This window comes from Abramis brama (assembly GCF_963993115.1).
Source record: "Abramis brama genome assembly, chromosome: 9".
NCBI lineage: Eukaryota > Metazoa > Chordata > Actinopteri > Cypriniformes > Leuciscidae > Abramis > Abramis brama.
This window is the reverse complement of record NC_139971.1, coordinates 35,157,034-35,176,233: the sequence shown is the minus strand read 5'-3', so window position 1 is coordinate 35,176,233 and position 19,200 is coordinate 35,157,034. Positions and strand designations below refer to the sequence as shown.

Sequence of the window (19,200 nt, the reverse complement as noted above, 5' to 3'; positions counted from 1 at the left end):
AATTATTCAATGGCAAATACCTTTTTTACCAAGTGTGTAACAATGTAATCGATACCATCGTTATTTGAAGCGCCATGTTACTTTCAAAAGGGGATTTGCTCTATTTTAATCGCTATCATAGACATCAGTGTTTATATCTGAACTATATCCTTTGAATTATTGTAAGACAGATAATAACAATACTGTGTGGTTGAAAAGACTGTTTGTGAAGCTGTTTAACATGATAACTGCTCTCTCTGTGTCAGCGCGAACACAGATTTGAATGCTCCGTTAGGATTTTGTCAAAAGTTTGACAGACACATGCAAATCGATGTCATTTAGGAATAAGATCGTGTGGTTGTTTGAATCGAGATTGCTGTCTTTTACCGATTAATCGTGCAGCAAATAACCAATATGGTACAAATACATCATGCAACCCTGGCTTTTTGACTGGTTATGCTGTAAGAAATGCTGAGTATTATAAAACATATAAAGAACATGCTAGCACCTGTTGCTATAGAGATATTCCTATGGCCTTGCAGAAAGGAACAAATAATCTAATGAGATAAGTGTTTGCAACTTGCTAAAGGGGTCATAAGAGTCAACAAAGGGGCAAAAGTAAAAAAAGAGGAAGTGAGAAACCAATGACCAGAAAAAGCACAGAAGAAGAAACAAGATAGGTGACAAAGACAAACTATCTGTCGCCTCAAGACAACCTCAATGTAGTCTTCCATGTCACTGATGTAGTCTAGATTTGCCAATTAAAAAAATACAAAAGGCAAAAACACACTGTACACTGTTAAACAGGAGATGTTTACAGTTAAACAGGAGTTTCGGCTATGTGTCTAAAATGTAAAAATGATTTGCAATGAGATTACATATGGCAATTATTAGCAACATGTCTGAGCATCTGCAACATTTTATGTGGCTAACACGATGTGATTCACACTTCACACACATATATGAATAACCCTCTCAGACAGAAGCTGAAAGAGCTTGGATGCTGATCTCTGGCAGTCTCCCTTCTCTTTCTAGATCAGGCCAAGTGGAGTGTGTGAGAGCAGAAAGAGGAGCCACTCTGGTCTAGACCACCTCTGTTCAGGGGTGGCTCCCTGGAGGCGGTCTAACCTCTCCTCTTTCTGGGGCCTTTGTCCCAGCTGCCCTTCTGTGCTTATCTCCTCTCTTTCCGCCTCTCCTTATGAAACATGCCCGGTGTTCCCTTCCCACAAGAGCCTCCTGCCTGGCATATAACACCCAAGCCTGAGCTCTCTGCACCGTGAGCAATAGGGATACTCAGGGCAGCATTTTTTTTGTAACACTGCACGATAGGTCAGTGGTAGTTTATAGTAGAGATGTGCTAACTACATATTTTAAAAACTGACGACTCAATGGGTTGTTTGATCAAATAATTGATTATATATATCAAATAATTGGTTTGATTAATAATCTGTCTTATATAATTAGACTGATTAAAGGTCCAGAAACCAATACGATGCGTTTCATATTATTGTTTATATATATATATATATATATATATATATATATTGTTATATGTAAATATATTACTAAATTATATTTATATGCTGTCAAATTGATAAATCGCAGCTAACACAAAAATGTTTAAAAAAATAAAAAAATATAATTATATATATATATATAGCCTATATGTGTGTGTATGTGTGTGTATACAGTAGCCTATATATATGTTAGATGCAATTAATTGTGATTAATCGATTTGACAGCACTAATTTATAGTTAAATACATAAGAGTTACACATAAAATGTTACATATTCGAAATATATTAAATTGGAAAATTGTTAACCTCTGGTCAGTTTTTGAACTTTTCAACCTTTGTGACCCATCCCAGCTCACTATAGTCAAACTCATTAATCTTATTTTGAAGTCTGCGGTGCTACGTTTATAAGTGTAAAATGAAGCACAAACATTATATAACTAAAAAACCTGGCCTTGTGCATTTGATTACACTTAGCAAAAGATTCGGCTCTTGGCAGCCATAACAAGTAAGCCAGTGAGAACTGTTTCTGTCCCAGAGTGTATTTTTTACACTCTAAGACAGAAACTCACCTGAATGCCGTTGGGATGTGACCAGTAGATGTAATCTACGGCCTTATGGTTCAGACAAATACACCCAGATGAAATGTTTGCATAAAGCACCCCTTGAGATATGTGCAGCGATCCTTCTAAAGGAGTGAACATGCAGTATATAGTGTCACTCTTGAACTTTATGTCCTTAGCACTACATCAAATTGATGGCCCACACCCCCTACCATGCCAATTAAGCACATCAAATAAAAGAACATGACATCAAACCTCAGCGTGGAAATCAGTCAATCTAATCAACCCTGTTAGCCGTGATCCACATCAAATACGGCTCCTCCACATCGGACAAATTATCATATCTCCATTCTCCTTAAGACGCAACTCATTAACTCCAACCAAAAAGCACAGAAACTCTATTACACCAACCTTCTGGAGAAAAAAATATATCTCCCTCCTGCGATGGCAAATCTCACCTCGGCCGTTCCTATCAAAACGGCACATAAAAATAAGTCCTCTTCATAAGATGCTATGTGATAACAGTGCATTAAAAGATTACTGCCCTGTTCCCATCTTGTTTTTAATTGCATTGGGGCCAGAGGCTATGGGATCCTTAATAACACATTCATATTTTATTCTCATCCACCGCTCCACAATCACATGCAGCTGCAGATGTGTTTAAGACTTTATGCTTGTCTTTACATTTAGCAGGGCTGTGGTTGGTGGGGATTCACAACTTCTATGGCATCCGTCTGAGTTGTGCTGTTATAAGAAAGATGGCATACTGAGTGCTGGAACTCTGAGGTGACAATTGACATCAAGTGTCATTTACATATATTTACATAATATAAACGTAATATAAATGCGGTTGACTTGGTGGTTGTTCTGTTGCACTTGCAAATATTAGATTGTATGAAAGACAAAATAGGGGTTTATGACAGTTCAAATATGCTCGCTGGGACGTTAAGTTTCTGCTTTACACAATCATCTTAGATGAAACTATAGTATTTATTTTCTTTTCTACGTTTTTTATGAGCCTACACAACAAAAGAAGTGAGGATTTAGGAGTGCTAATGGGTCAATGAGGGATCAGTTATCATAACTCACTCGACTTCCTCTGGCGTAAACATTAGGAAAGAGCAATAATTCATCAAAACACCTAAAAGCTTTTCCTTTCACTGCGGCAACCAACAGACACTTCCTAAACAGTAAATTCTAATCTACAGTTACAGCTTTTTGACATCACTTTCAGCCCACATATTGCAAGCTCTCTCAGCCAATCAGGAGAGCTCATGGGCTGAACCAATCAGAACATCACCCAGCTGTATTAACATACTACACAAAACTCTAATAAATAGCCTAAGCAGTGAAAGATATAATAGGACAAATTAGCTATACAGGTTATTTAGAATAAATACACCATTTTCTATATTGAAAACAGTGTATTTGAGGACTTGGGGTTTAGATTAAAATTTGAGGTTTCAGCAAGTTGATGATTGAGTGAGATCTGTCTGCAGAAAACAACACAGAGACACATAAAAATCCTTACATCAACAGATTATGTCTATCAGCTTACAAGAGTGTGGTTAACCTAGATACAGAGCATCATATACTAACATAAAACAACATATGTCACAGAAATTAGAGTAATTTGTAAGAATCATTCATCAGAAACAAATTCTTGTGCAATAAAGTCTTTATGCCCATTTCTTAAAAATAAGAAATGTTTCTTGCGCACCAAATTACCATATTAGAATGATTTCTGAAAGATCATGTGACACTGAAGACTGGAGTAATGATGCTGAAAATTTAGGAATACATTTTGAAATATATAAATAAATAGTGTCAGACAGTGTGTATAATATTAATTATAAATATAAATAATTGGCTTAGTCTTCATTCTAAGCACAGTTAGAAAGATGCATTATTAAATAATAATCATTAAAGCAGGACTTTGAAGACTTTAACAACCTTGCTTTAAATATTATCAGATACTAGAAACATTGATTATCAAATTCACTAAAGTCGTCCTTGGCTTTGCAACTCATTATAAAAACTTTGTGACTTTCTCACAGTGTTCACTGCACGCACTATCAGTCAGTATCTAATATCTCACTGCAAATCAACATTTCAGCCATACTGCTGACGCCACATTCTTGTTTCCTTTTGCAAGGCCTAGCGCTGAATACTTTTTTTTTTTCACTGTTTTTCACCAAAACGAACCCCACACAGATTAACATCGATGAACAAAAAAAACAACCTGCATCTCAATGCTATCTAACACAAGATCTACAGTGAGTAATATGCGGAATTAGTTTTAATTAAATTAATCAACTACAATGGTTGTTAGGAGAAAACACAAGTGTGGGAACTGAGAGGGTGGGGAGTAACTAAAGGGGGGGGGGGGGGGGGGGGGGGATGCATTCACACCTATCATCTAATTATACAACAACATTAATCACATTAAGGCTGGAACTGATTGCCAGGGTCCGGGGCCCTGCTGTTCTTATGTGTAGCTTTGTTATTGCAGCAAAGCCTCAGCTCCTGCCTGCTCTGTGCTGATAACAACTCTTATCGCACTTGGCGATCTCTATCTGTACCGGAGATCAGGCCCCAGGCTTTATCAAAAGTTCACATCGAGCTAAAAGCAGAACAAAGAAGGAAAACACACAAGCAAAACCACCACGACGCAACTGCGTGTGTGCGTATGTGTGAAAATATGTGCGCGAAAGCCTGTGATCTCTCATTCTTTGCAATATTTTTGGGCTGAGCATTAAACTAGCCCTCAGGGTCAAATGACCCCCGAGACGCCGAACCTGACAGAAGCGAAAGCTCTCAGAACCGTTTCAACAAAAACAGGAAGAGATCCCATCAGTTGTCCACACTTTCAAAAGTGCAAGCCCAAGGTACAGGAGGTGGTAACTCAAACAAGTGCATTGTCTGGCCCCAGCTTCTCAAACATCCTCCGGCCGCTGACGCCAAATTCTGGGAGCTCATGAATAATTCACGCCGACCTCTGAGCCGTTTGAATGATGTCACTCGGCTGTTATCTGTGAGAATCTCCTCTGTTATCTCCCAATCATCTCAACGGCTCTCTTATCGGCCCCTGCCATCTAACTGAGGCAGCTGCTTTTAAAACGCAGCGTACACCCCATCTACCATTTCTGTATTCCTGCCTCTCTCCCCCAGCCCTTATCAGCCCTGCCATCCTACTCTCCCCTTATCTGCTTTTCTCCTCTCTCTTTTTTTAAACTTATCTAGAGATACACCCAGCCAGTCCCAAACAACAACACAAACATGACAAAGATGAGAATGCTTCAGCCAAATGTAATTATAATCCCAATTTCCACCCAACCCCCCTCGACGTCGGCTCTATCTCCACAGAGATCGCCGTCTCACCTATCTTGTCTCTCATCTCAACTGCCAAAATATAAGCCCTGGGATGTGGCCCCGCTAGGCCGCGAGCTAATCTCGCCATCAGGGAGGGATGGATAATCTATCAGCACGATCTTTACCATTGGGAGAGTGACGCACAAAAGACACACAAAAATATTTCCTCTCAACATAGACTTCCATGATACCGGATACCTTCTTTTAGAGGGGCCGGGATTGTAATCCTTCCAGTAAGAGTGTAACAAAACAATGCAATCGCGCATTTATTATATTATTCGCCACTGTCTTGATGGTTACATATGCAAAAAGGTAAGATAAGAGGGGTGATGTGATGTTCACATGAGTTTCATGGTGGTGGAACTCACCTTTAGGCAAATCTGAGATACTTTCCCACCATCTTCATCATTGGTCTAATGAGACGTCAATGGGGGACTTGTGGAGTTGGCGATCTGTACTTTAAAAGCCACCAGATATGAAATCTAGATAAGGAATGTGTATTCTGAATAACAAAACAACTTCAAAACATCAGCTCCGACTGGCTTGAAGTAGTAAAGCTGGTTCCACCATTCGCAGCTGCCTCTAGGTAGGAATATGAGTTCTCCGGAAACCAAGCAGAGATAGCTTTATATCAGATAAGACATCTCAATTAAGAGAGCGACTTCATGGGTCAGCGGGTCACTGGCATTGTCGCTGGCCAACGCGCTCGTATAACTCTCCAGTCACTTAAACAAACCTTGATACCGCCCCGTTTACACTCAGTGGTATATGCTAATGTTGCCTTATCAGACCATTTTTTCTTTCCTATTCAAGAGTCGCTTTCTGCCTTTGAATCGCATTAATATTTATTTTTTTTGAGCAGCCCTTTCAAACTCAACCTCCAAGATATTGCTACTGTGCTTATCGCCTGAAAGCATCTCTTCTGGATGAAGAACTGAAACAGCGCCTGGCACCAGAGCAAAACGACTTTTCAGCACTGTTGGTTCTTTTCAGAGAAAGAGAGGGAGAGGCAGGGGTCAATGAATTTGATTTTTACCTTATGATTTTATTGACCACAAAATGTTAAAGGTTACTTTGACCAAAAACTTCAGTCAACCTCATGTTGTTCCAAACCTTTATGACTTTCCTTCACCAGTGGATGTCAAAAAAATCTCCTGGTTGCTCTTTTCTAATCACAATGAATGGTGACTGAAGATGTCAAGCCTCAAAAAGGATGTTACAATCATATTCCCAATTAATATTCCCCTCCAGTGAGCTGTTAAACGGATCAATGAGCCAGCTATACTCAGGAGTCGAATCAGTTTGATTCATGAACAAATCATTCTGACTGGTTTCATGACGTGTATCAACGATTTCATAGATACTCAGACATTGCTACTTTTCTCAGGAAAGTAACAACAGTTTATTTTGAATATTCAGCTTGAGTCACATAAATTACTTTTATGATTATTTTGTGTCGTTCTAGAGGTTTTACATCTTCAGCCACCATTCATTGTCATTGTATGGAAAAGAGCAACCAAGATATTCTTCAAAATGTATCATTTTGGTTTCCACAAAAAAAAAAAAAAAAGAAAGTCACAGGTTTGGAGCAACATGAGGAAGTGCAAATAATATAATATCTTGCATTCAATCATAAAAAAACACATTTTAAGTCCAATTAATGTGTGCCTGAACATTAGAGTTAAAATGGATAGATGGAAAAAAAAGATCCAATTGTAATCCACTATCATGTGGAGAGATCAGCTGGGTGCGCTATCTGACGTCTCATCTCTGGAAAGAGAACTGAAAAGCCGAAGGAAAATGCAACAGCAGCGTCGTGGCAGCCACAGACAGAAAACAAATAAAAGATCCAATTTTAATCCTTATCTCGACTGGGATCGGATCACTGTTTATCTGAACTCATATCGTCTTTTTCAGAGAACAGTGACGTTTCCACAACAGTATTAAACAGGAAGCCACGGTTACACTTCGGTTGGAGCAGACGAGAGCACTTTTGCAAATGAAAAAGTAAAATAAAACGGATTTAAACACAATTATCTCGACTGGGTTTGAAAAATTAAGCGCGAGTTTGTTCAGCGCCGTTCACGTGCCGTGCGCTTTTCCAAAAAGAGCTGCGCGTCTTAAAAGCTACTGGGGTTACTATGGCAATTGTAACTAAATGTTGCTATTTCTAATTTTCTGCTGTCTTGAAACCATAAAAACACAAGGATTATTTGAACAGACCGGTCACACATCTGAAGTGCAGCCTACCATTCGTTTCGTGTTATTGGAAATATCTTGTCAGTTTCCACGAAATTGTTGAGCTGTGCTCAAAAAAAAACATTGATATCCCGTCATATGAATAATGTCACACACTTTTTACAATGAATCACCATTCACAACAACAGCACTGGCACTAGTGAAACTTTAAACGCTTACGTTTGATCTGCCGGGGTTTGCTCTGCTTTCTTCGAGACATGCTTATTCCGTCGTTCCTGCTCAGCTTGCGGCAAAAGCGATCAGTCCACCGGGGAGACTAGCAGTAACAGCAGCACTGGATCACAGCTCTCTGCCCGGCCGGAGACACCCGCATGACCTGTACTTTGATATTCAGAGCCGAAAGAGCTACCTGTGGCCGAGTGAGCCTTAGTTACTTTTCGACGTCTTCCCAGATTCGCGATCTATCCTCTTCGTTAGCCAAAACAAACTCTGCCGGTACAGCCCTGACAGCGCATACGCTGCTGGAGGGAACTAAACCTGTAGCTTTTAATGATTTGTTTATGTCTACTCCGGTGAAGCACAGAGAGAGCGCAGTTCTCAACGGGGCTCGATCGACACATGAAACAGTGGCGCTGTAATGTTATGACACGCCTCCGTCACGCCCCTTGCGTATGATGCCATGCCGCACGCTCCTCACTGCGCCCGCGCTCTCAAGCAACTCGATGCCCCGAACATCACACTTCCATCAGTGCAAGGCATGAAATGTATGCCTCGTTTGCATGCAAAACAGTTTTCTTAGTTATTATGATGAGCATGTACGGAACATTTTAAATGGGCTATTTAAAATATAATTAAGTATTACAACTACTCATTTTAATAACAACAGTAGGCCTAATTATTATAATTGTGTATTACTTCTATAAACGATTATATATTCATAATAATGATGATGAATTAATTATAATATATTGTTAATAATATATTAAACAATATCATAGCCTACATAATAATTTATACTATTACTATAACAATTTGTTATCATTGTTCTTATTTTACTCATAATATATATATATATATATATATATATATATATATATATATATATTATGAGTAAAATAAGAACAATGATAACAAATTGTTATAGTAATAGTATAAATTATTATGTAGGCTATGATATATATATATATATATATATATATATATATATAATGTTTTTATAAAATATATTATAATAAATTCAATATTATTATTAAATTGTTAGTATTATAAAATATATGATCATATAGGCAAGTCATGATATTATTATTATGCATATGACTAATTATTATATGTATTATTATTACATATATTAACATAAATTGAATAATATTAATATTGAATTTATATTATTATTAATAATAATAATATTAAATAATAAAACATTTTATATTATTAGTGTTATTATTATTATTTCTGACCTTTTGTAATTTCTTAGATTAAGATATAGTAAATATTTTTCTTAAAAATATATATTTTTAGTTTTATTTAGGTTTTATTATTTTTCCTTGTCTATTGTATAATCTGAATACTTAACATTTTTGATTATTTTTATTGTTTATTGCCATTTTGCAATTCCCCCTCACACAGGGATCAAAAATACTATTGTATTCTACTTGTCTACTTTAAATGGGATCGTGACTAGAATCTCCATGTAAAATGCTCAGTGGTAGTTACTGAAATGCAAAAAGTCATACAATTATAGCTGTCACTCATGTTATAATTACCAAAAAAGTGAGAATGGTGCTAGCAGCACATATGCTGACACTGTGGCCTCCTCAAAAACTCACTGCTTCCATCTAGTGACCAACAAAAAAGTTGATCTTATCCTTCACAGTAAAGGCCACCATGGTTGTAGTGAGATGACTTTATACACACATTCCTTGCAGACCCCAGCATTTGAACATAAGTCAAGTACATCAGCCGTGTCATATGCAACAGCTAACCTGAAAGTTGTGGAGCAACCATAAATACAAGCCAAAAAAAACACTACCCTGCATTTCTGTGTTGTGTCATGATTTATTAAGATTTGTTATAAGGACTATTAACTAGGCTATTAATAAGATCAATGCTGGTTTTGTTAATCTTGATAATGGAGAGTCTTTGTTAATCTTGTCTTTCATGATTAAACATGATGAAATCAAGACATAGAAAAGAATTCCGCACTCATAATGACAATAAATGATGATGTAATACAATAAACTAAAGCAGGAGACGTTGAACACAAACACGCTGTTCCTAAATCAACATCTTTGTTGATCCTGGAACAACATTCCAATCAACCAATCAGATTTTAATGACAAGTTTACAGTTTATGTCAAGTTAGGCTTACAACCAGGGTTAGGTGCTTCTACATCCGTGTTATTCACCTATCATTTCCATCTCGTTTTAGGGATAACTTATGGCCAGGTTTATGTTTAGGGGTTAGGATTACATTTTTGGACAGGAGTGTTGTTCCAAGAACAACAAAGTATGTTGACCCAGGAATGCATCTAAAACACTGCAAAATCAGGAGGTGCAACAAGATGAAGCCACTAGAGTGCGCTCTGCCTCTATAGAAGGTTATACAGTGGTTTTAAGAAAACTTGATAGCAATAAATGAATGCTGGACATAGTCAAACCCATGCATACCTCAAATTATATTGAGTAGGTGAGTAAAATATAAAAGACACAACTCTTCAAACATGTTTTATAAAAAAGTGTAATAACCAATTTAACATTTAGAAAGGAAAATAAACAAATTGACTTACCTGTAAAGTATGGCCATGTCCACAGCAGATTCATTACAAACCCACTCAAAAAAGACAGTCATGTAGAATAACAAAATAAAGACAACTAAAATAAAAAATTTATTTAAAATGAAGTATTTGACAAAATAATAAACAGTGTATGTATACTCCACGAAGGTCCTTTAATATCTACTATGCATTTTTGTTCATAGCCATAGTTCATTGAATGTTTATAGCCTATTGGAAAAAGATTCTACAGATTATTAAAATATTCTTCACACTGAGAATATTGTAGAATTGTTTGCTACAAGATTCTTAAGGCAACATGATATGGTGCTTATATAAATGGCATCGTTATGAAAACCTCCTTTTGTTTTTGAGAATGTAGCTTTGAAAAAACATGAAAATTAAGAGTTATTTCAAAAGCTGCAGCCACATTTTTCCTTCTTTGTCATTTTTGTAATCACTTCTTGTTGTTTTGTTTTGTTATTTGGAATGGAGGAGTAGGACTAGAGAATCATTTTAAATCATTATTATAGTGACCAAAATGATCATGGTTATCATGGTATTGTTAAATGTGATGGACATGTTCAAAAAGTACTGATACCCTAACGAAAAAGATGTTTTTATTCAAGTATGCTATTAGTAATATACTTACTATTAGTACACTACTTTTAAACTAAAAATAAGAAATTCTACTTTCAGTCTACTTTTTATGTTATTCTCAAAAGTATCCTTAAAATTGAACTTAAGTATACTTGACTTATACTGACAGAAAGTATATTTGGCCTATACGTGTACTCAATCTTTTGATCGAGATATACTAAAAAATATAATTAAGTATTCTAAGTGTACTTGGCTTGTAGTTGTGTTTAACCTTCTGATTGAGTATAGCCTATTAAATTTTTTTTTTTTTTTTACATAGTTTTACATCCTGTGTTATAAACTTACATATTTCAAGTATAAATATTTTTTTACTAAATAGGAACATAGTAGTATACTTAAAGAGCAAAAATAACATATAAATAGTAAACTATATGATATAAGTATACTTGCAGTATAAAACTTCTAAACTAGAACTTTACTGAGAGTATATACTTCAAAGTGTACTTTCATAAACTAAAAAATGTGCGACAAGTATTAAAATAGTAAACCACTATACTTATAAGTTCACTTGTAGTACAGATGCAGTACAAATGAGAAACGTGGTTGTGTGCTCAAAGTTTCCTACTGTTTGTAACGGAGGCCAGCTAGTAGTCGCTGTGCGAGTAAACCTCACTCCTCTGATCTCAATAGGTGCTCTAGCGACAGACGCAAGAGGCTGCAGTCTTTAGCCTCCTTGTTAGAGCGCCTGACAAGGGGGTAATCCATCAGCCGGAAACTGAAGCTTCCCTGGGGGCCGCCATTGATTAGCAGACCATCACCTGCTGTTAGCATCCCATTGACTCCCATTCATTTTGGCGTCACTTTGACAGCGAATAACTTTACATCTGAGGCGTTTAAAGACTCCATTTGTCCATTATTTATTTCTAAAGAAACACGAAAATGTTTAAAAGGCTCCATTACCTTGTATCTTACATTATGGCCCCGTAGAAGCAGATTTTGTAAAAATAGGCTAACGATTGCGTCATAACCACGCGACTCTCTGTCGCACAGTAGACAGATTACCGTATGGACAGGAGGAGAAGCTCGCAGGCAATCGGGGGGACGTGGAGGGAAAATGGCAAAATTATTCATCAGAATACTTAGCAAAAGTTGCTCCTGCTCCTAGCTCATGGACACCTCCTACTCATACTCTCCGTCTCTGCAAGTTTCAGAAGGGAATGGTTCAGATTTCTCTTGGCACAGCTACTAGAAGACAGACAGGTTGCTCACGTCACATCTACATCGTCAAGCTCAGTTTGAGTCTGTTGAAGTCTATGGGGTCGCTGTGTCCATTTCTTTTACTGTCTATGGGATAGGATGAATAGGATGCTTATTTGAAAAAGTAACTCAGATAAATTTTTTATGGTTTAAAAGTAATGCGTTACTACAGTTACTTGAAAAAGTAATCTGATTACGTAACTCAAATTACTTTTAATGAGTTACCCCCAACACTGCTTAAAAGTGTACTTTTATATACTAAAGTGGGCCAATTTAGTCCTAAGAAGTTTTGAAATATACACTACCAAAAATACATCTAGTACATAGAAATATTACTACATAAAATATCCTTACAAATTTACTTGAACATTACTTAAGTATACTTGATAAAATTAACTTGAAGTATAATTCTTTTCTGTAAGGGTATACACAATAAAATCAAACCAACAAATAAAATAAATAGCACTATGCACTGCTGGTTTGCAAAAACATTAAAATAATAACAATAGCAACAATGAACGGATTTTAAATTAACATAAAATGTTGGTTAAGTGACTTACATCATAACATGTACATGTTCAAATACATTTTGACAAGAAAGGTAGATAAACCTCACATTTTAGCCTTTAAACCATTTTTAAGAAAAGGGATGAGTCAAAATGACAAATGATTACTCTACTACTATTCTACTATTCTATTATTTTCCTTGAATAATTCTAGATACCTTATTAACTGAAAAGTTTACATTTTTAGAATGCACTTTGGCTGGTTAAAATTTACACCAAAAAAAATTCAGTTTGATTTTCATGGAAACCTCATACTAACCAGTTCGGATTGAGCTCTCGATACCTCCCCTGTTTCTAGACCAATGCCTCTCGAGCTTGAACTTGCAGTCTTTATGTTACCAACCCAGACCTTGGACCGTTAAGCCAGTTAGTCAAACAACCGTTTATAAAAAAGAAAAAAAAAGAAACCGACTAAGTGCTTGTCACTGGAAACAGCTTTTAACTTTGTAACCTTCAAGCTTTCCTGGAAGCTTTGCTCAATAAAACCGGCATAAGACATGAATTATTAATCTATACCTGTGAAGAATCTGAGCCTCTGAGACACTTTTTTACTATCGGCATGAAGATTTTAACAGAAGAATTTACTGTGGTGGCAAATAAATTATCCATATTGGACAATAGCTGAAAATAAAAATGTTTGTTTAGGTGTCAATTTATGACTTTTCTTTGATATGTTGATTCATTTGATATATTTGGTTCACTTTACACACATTCAATATTTCAGAAATCTTTATTCTAACAAACACATCAGGAGAGATACTGTCACGATCTGGTCCAGATGAAGATGATGAAAAACAGGTTTCATTAAACAAACTCAGGTAATTCAAATGTAGGAAGGCAACGTGACATCATGTTTCACACCAACAAAACAATACCAGACAATAACCAAATCATTGAAAAGGAGGAACTTAAATTCACAAGGTGATTGAACTCAAATGAGGAACAGGTGATGACTCATTATTCAGAAACCATAGTAACAAGGAGCGAAAACGGGAACAAATGAAAACAGCTAACGTTATTTACACGACACCATTTTCAACTAAAAACGTAAAACTTTTTATGCTATTTGGCCGTTCGTTTACACGACAATGGTGTTTTGGGTGCCTGAAATCGCAAAGGTTTAAAAAAGTTTTTTTGTTCAAAACGGTCTCCGTGTAAACAACAAAAACGCGAATCTCTGAATACGATGACGTCAAGCACATGTATTACGTGTTCAGTATTCATCGCCATCTAATGACCTGGCAGCAGAATACAGGGTTGTTGTTTTTTCGCGGATCCGTGTGAATGGAGATCGTTTTGACAATAGTGTCATCTTTACGCGGAAAACTCAAAGGAAAAACTTCTCCGTTTTAAGCATATCGTTGTCGTGTAAACGTAACAGGACGTTTGTGAAATACAATTCTAAACTAATAGCCATTATTATTTACAGGGAATAGATTTTTTTCTCCTCAGTCCAGGAATTCCACTGTGTACACAGGTAACATTTGATTTGTTTTTACTTAGGGGGTAAAGTAGGAACAGGTTAAAGGGCAGTATTTTGTAACTCAGCCTGTTTTGTGAGGTCTTCATTAGCCATTAACGAAAGAACAGCTATGAGAAAAGAAGTTTTGCTCTGCCTGTGCTTGGCCATGGCCCCTGTTTGGACAACTCCTGTCCAGACAGGCAAGTATTTCATCTTATTATATTGCTTTTTAAATAATATTGGAAATTATACATTGAATTAATATTTTACTTGTGGGAGTATCGTCAATGTGTGTGTGTATATGTGTATATAGGCTATATATATTTACATATATATATATATATATATATATTTACATATATATATATATATATATATATATATATATATATATATATATATCATGTAGGCCTATATAATTTTTTCAGGACATATCTTTGTACAGAATTTGTGTTTATGTCAGATTTCTGTTTGCGTACGTGTGCAGACTCTGGGCCAGTGGTCGTCCTGAAGCATGGCAGTGTCCGTGGGCAATATATGAAGGTTAAAGGCTCCGAAAAGGTGGTGGAGCAATATTTGGGAATTCCTTTTGCACAGCCACCTGTTGGTCCTCTCCGCCTCGCTGCACCTGATCCTGTACACGCATGGGAAGGCATAAGAAATGCCACTCAGAACCCTCCCATGTGAGTACTGCTATATAGTCATAACAGTATCTGAAAAAAGATATGCCATATATCTGTACTACTAGGCTTTATAAGTGACAAACAAGTTAGATCAAAAGTAATCTAAAAGTAGTCCTATTTAATGTATAATGTAGCCTAATAGATTACGTTAGTAAATACAACTTTCATCACATAATTTTTATTCAGTAATTTACTACAGTTATATATAAATTCCTTATTTACCATTATATCTGGGGTCTGCAAGACATGTGTGTCAACACTGAAACGCAGAGGGATAATCACAGGCATGACAAAAGCTAAAGATATGCATGTATTTAACTTAAATAAAATCACCATAACTTGCGTACGGATGTAAAAAAAATTTAAGGTGATTTTTCCTCATAGTCACACAGCCTGTTTTATTAAATTAGGAGGATCTATAAATACTATTAAACAGTGAGATTATAACAAATCCTACAACACATTAACGCGACCAGTGGTGCGCGCTTCTGTGTTTATCCCTCCGCGAGCCATAGCACTATATTAAAGTAATATAAACCATTTCTGAGCTCAGATTTCCTTTTACCCCGTCAACTATCTTCTCTTGCTGCATTGTAGGTGCCTTCAAAACCCAGATATTGTGCCTTTAGTAGGAAAGGACATGAAGTTGAATATCACCACCACAGGCGTCTCAGAAGACTGCTTGTATCTTGACGTTTACACTCCTTCTCAAAGATTAGAAAAACATCCAGTGAGTACTGAATTATGGCTACTCTCATCTAAACTAGAGGACAGCACTTGTGAATTCACAGTAGAACTTTCCTATGGTTTATTTATAATTTCCTTAACCCCTCTGACAAAAGTAATGTATGCCAACCAACAGGTAATGGTTTGGATTCATGGAGGAAGCCTGGTCTTTGGCGGAGCTGCCATGTTTGACGGATCCCCGTTGGCGGCCTATGAGAGCATAGTTGTGGTTGTCATTCAGTACCGACTTGGAATGTTAGGATACTTCAGGTATTCATTTATGGATCAAAGTGTCCCTTTAAGAATGACATCAGATTTTTTTAGCTTACTGAAGACACTGATTCTGCTGGATGGGTTATAATCATATATGCTTCTGGTTTTAGCACGGGCGATAAGCTTGCACAAGGAAACTGGGGCTTCCTAGACCAGATTGCAGCTTTACAGTGGGTGAAGGAAAACATCGAGGGTTTTGGAGGAGACCCCCAGTCTGTCACCGTAGCAGGAGAGTCTGCAGGAGGAATCAGTGCCTCTTTTCTAGTCAGTCAATGTTTGTAATGCAACATTATCATACCTATTTTTAAGTATGTTCCTGCCTGGTATATTGTGATTAATCTTATGATTTCTGACTAGTGTTTAGAAAGCGTAAAAAACAGTAAGTTAGTTCTTTGGGGTCCTTTGGGCTTCCTCAGGGCCCCACTTTGGAAATGTGAAGACAAGTGGTTAAAACAATATAAGATATTACCCAACAATAGATTCTTTGTAAAGTTCAATGCAAGGGTTAAATGTATTCTAAAGATGTATTCTTATGGATTTTTAGACATTGTCACCCATGACCAAGGGTCTGTTCCACAGAGCCATCTTTCAGAGTGGAGTAGCAACCACGATCGGTTACACCATCCAACACCCATTGATGTTTGCCAAGGTATTTAACCCAAATGCAACAATCAATGTGTATTGCTCAATAGTTCCTTAAAGGGATGGTTCACCCAAAAATTAAAATTCTGTCATCACTTACTCGCCCTCAAGTTGTTCCAAACCTGAATTAATTTTTTTCTTCTGCTGAACACAAAAGACGATATTTTGAAGAATATACCAAACAGTTGATGGGCCCCATAGCTGGGGGAAAAATACTATGGAAGTCAATAGGGTCCATCAACTGTTTGGTTCCCAACATTCTTCAGAATATCTTCTTTGTGTTCAGCAGAAGAAAGAAATTCATAAGGTTTGGAACAAGTGAGTAAATGATGACAGAATTAAAAAAAAATTGGGTGAATTTTCCCTTTAAGGGAGTCTGTAATTATGTAAGATATAAAAAAAATGTCAGAGCCTTGTTAAGTTCAGTTTAGTTAATTTCCCTGAAGGCAGTGTGGTTTCAGACACATAAACAATACATAAATGCATTTAAAAAAAAAACAGAACAATACCCAATTGCAATAACAGGAAATGTTCTCAGAACTTTGGCTAATGTTCTGGCAGGGTTCTCTCAAAGTTATGAACAAACATTCTTTCATTAACATTAATACAATATTCGTTCAAAGTTATCTGGTCTTTAATAACATTCTCAAACCGTTAGCACAAAAACATAATTTAGCCTATATATTGTTCAAGGAACTTTTTTTTTTTTGTTCGTCCATCCAATTCTTTTTAAATGTTACTCTTTCAGAACGTTCAAAGAACATTCAAAAGTAACGTTTCCATAATGTTTTCAAAATGATACAATGGAATGTTTAGAAGAAAGCTGATTGTCTGTAATCTGTTTGACCAGGTGGTAGCAAATGTTACTGAGTGTGACTTCAGCTCTTCTGAAGTGCTGGTCAAATGCATAAAAGAACTGACCGAGGAACAGATCATAAATGCAACTAAAAAGGTAGGAGCAGAGAATTTGAAGTAAGATGCTTTCCAGTATTTCATGAAAAAAAAAAAAAACCCTGCTAAGATCTATTGGTGATAGTCTTCATAAATATACAGATTGAAGAGAGAATTAATTAATTTCTTAGACCAAGTGATTTCCTTAGAAACACATTTTCCCTGGAGCGGCAGTTGATGGAGTCTTTCTTAAAGCTCCACCAGAGGAGATACTAAAGAGCAAAGACTTTCTGAAAGTTCCAATTCTTGTCGGAACAACAAACCATGAATTTGGATGGATGCTCGCACAGGTAAGTATCATAATATTTTTGTATGGAATAGTGCAATGAAACAATGGTCAATGAACCTTTATGACCATTATGAAATAGGAAACACACAAACAATACACGGTGCTGAACAGGATGTGCTCATTTTATTTTTATATTATTATTTCAGGACGTGGTCTCAGAAGGATGGGCTAAAGGGATGGACGTAAAATCAGTGAAAGCAATTTTGGACATTGTCAATAAAGCTGGTGTAAAGCTCAACAAATTCTTCCTTCTTTTTAGATTATTTCTAGTGATTTACCTGTAGCTAAAATATGCAAATGCATTTATTTGGATTAACTCAGTCTGGCTAATTTGTTAGTATTTGTCTCACTCTAGTGGACATAGTACAAAATACCATTCAGAAGACTCGGTAGAATATGCTTTCTCTCTGTCATCATAGACATCAGGAGTCAATGAATTCATTGTAGAAGAATACTTGAAAGATGCTAAAACTCCTGAGGACATTCGCGACGCATTTACTGAGATGATGGGGGATAGTTTTATAGTGATACCCTCCATCATGGTTGCATCTCAACACAGAGGTTGGTTGTAGTGTTACCTTCAAAATTTCATCTCCAGTGAAGTTTCACTGTTGGTTGGCTTTACTATTAGCGAACACCCTATGTTATAACTTCACAGATGCTGGAGTCCCTGTGTATATGTATGAGTTTCAGCACCGGCCCAGTATATTTAAAGATCTCAGACCCAGCTTTGTGAAGTCTGACCATGCTGATGACGTTGGATTTGTGTTTGGGGCCTGCTTTTGGGATGGCCATGTCAAAACTGAAGGTAAGCAGATCTAAGAACTTGTTTGCCCAGGCTAATTATTATGATATTGGGCAATTATTCCGGCAGGGGTTTGAAACTGCAAATGATTGCAACAAAAGTGAAAATGGTTATGATGAAGTGTGATGTGGTTATGGATATCAACCGTCCACAGGAACACTCAGTGAGGAGGAAAACCAACTATGCAGAACTGCCATGGGATACTGGGCTAACTTTATTCGTACTGGGTGAGTGCATTAGAGTATTAGGATCTGTTACCGATGATCCTTTATTCATTAAATTAATATTTTATTTCTACAGCTCACCAAATGGGCCCAGGCTGGTGAATTGGCCTGTATACGACCAGTCTAATAAATACATGAACCTAGGATTGCAGCAAACTGAGGGACAGGGTCTGAAGATGGACAAGCTGCTCTTTTTCACTGTTGAATTACCTAAGAAACTTGCTGGACTCCACACTGCCTAATTATTTATCACACCAATAAACATAGTGCTGTGCAGTGTGCATAAATGATTTTGTCTCCATACATGCAGTGCAATTATTCCCA

General features: G+C 36.6%; 2 protein-coding genes across 2 annotated transcripts in view; one reads left to right on the top strand and one right to left on the bottom strand.

Annotated features, from left to right (window-relative positions):
- Positions 1–8,276, bottom strand: part of zfpm1 (zinc finger protein, FOG family member 1) — an 81,125-nt gene extending 72,849 nt beyond the window's left edge. The window contains exon 1 of the mRNA XM_084124559.1: positions 7,847–8,276. Coding sequence (XP_083980685.1) covers positions 7,847–7,886 — 40 coding nt within the window. The 5' untranslated portion in view covers positions 7,887–8,276. The remainder of the gene's footprint in view (positions 1–7,846) is intronic.
- A 5,807-nt stretch (positions 8,277–14,083) lies between these two features.
- On the top strand, positions 14,084–19,166 carry ces3 (carboxylesterase 3). Its single transcript, XM_084124558.1, has 13 exons — positions 14,084–14,483; positions 14,771–14,966; positions 15,564–15,696; positions 15,829–15,962; positions 16,076–16,229; positions 16,510–16,614; positions 17,458–17,559; positions 17,708–17,848; positions 17,994–18,074; positions 18,267–18,408; positions 18,506–18,655; positions 18,807–18,879; positions 18,953–19,166. Exons 1-13 carry the CDS (start codon positions 14,414–14,416, stop codon positions 19,116–19,118), a joined length of 1,647 nt encoding a protein of 548 aa, XP_083980684.1. The 5' UTR covers positions 14,084–14,413; the 3' UTR covers positions 19,119–19,166.
- Positions 19,167–19,200: the final 34 nt, after the last annotated feature.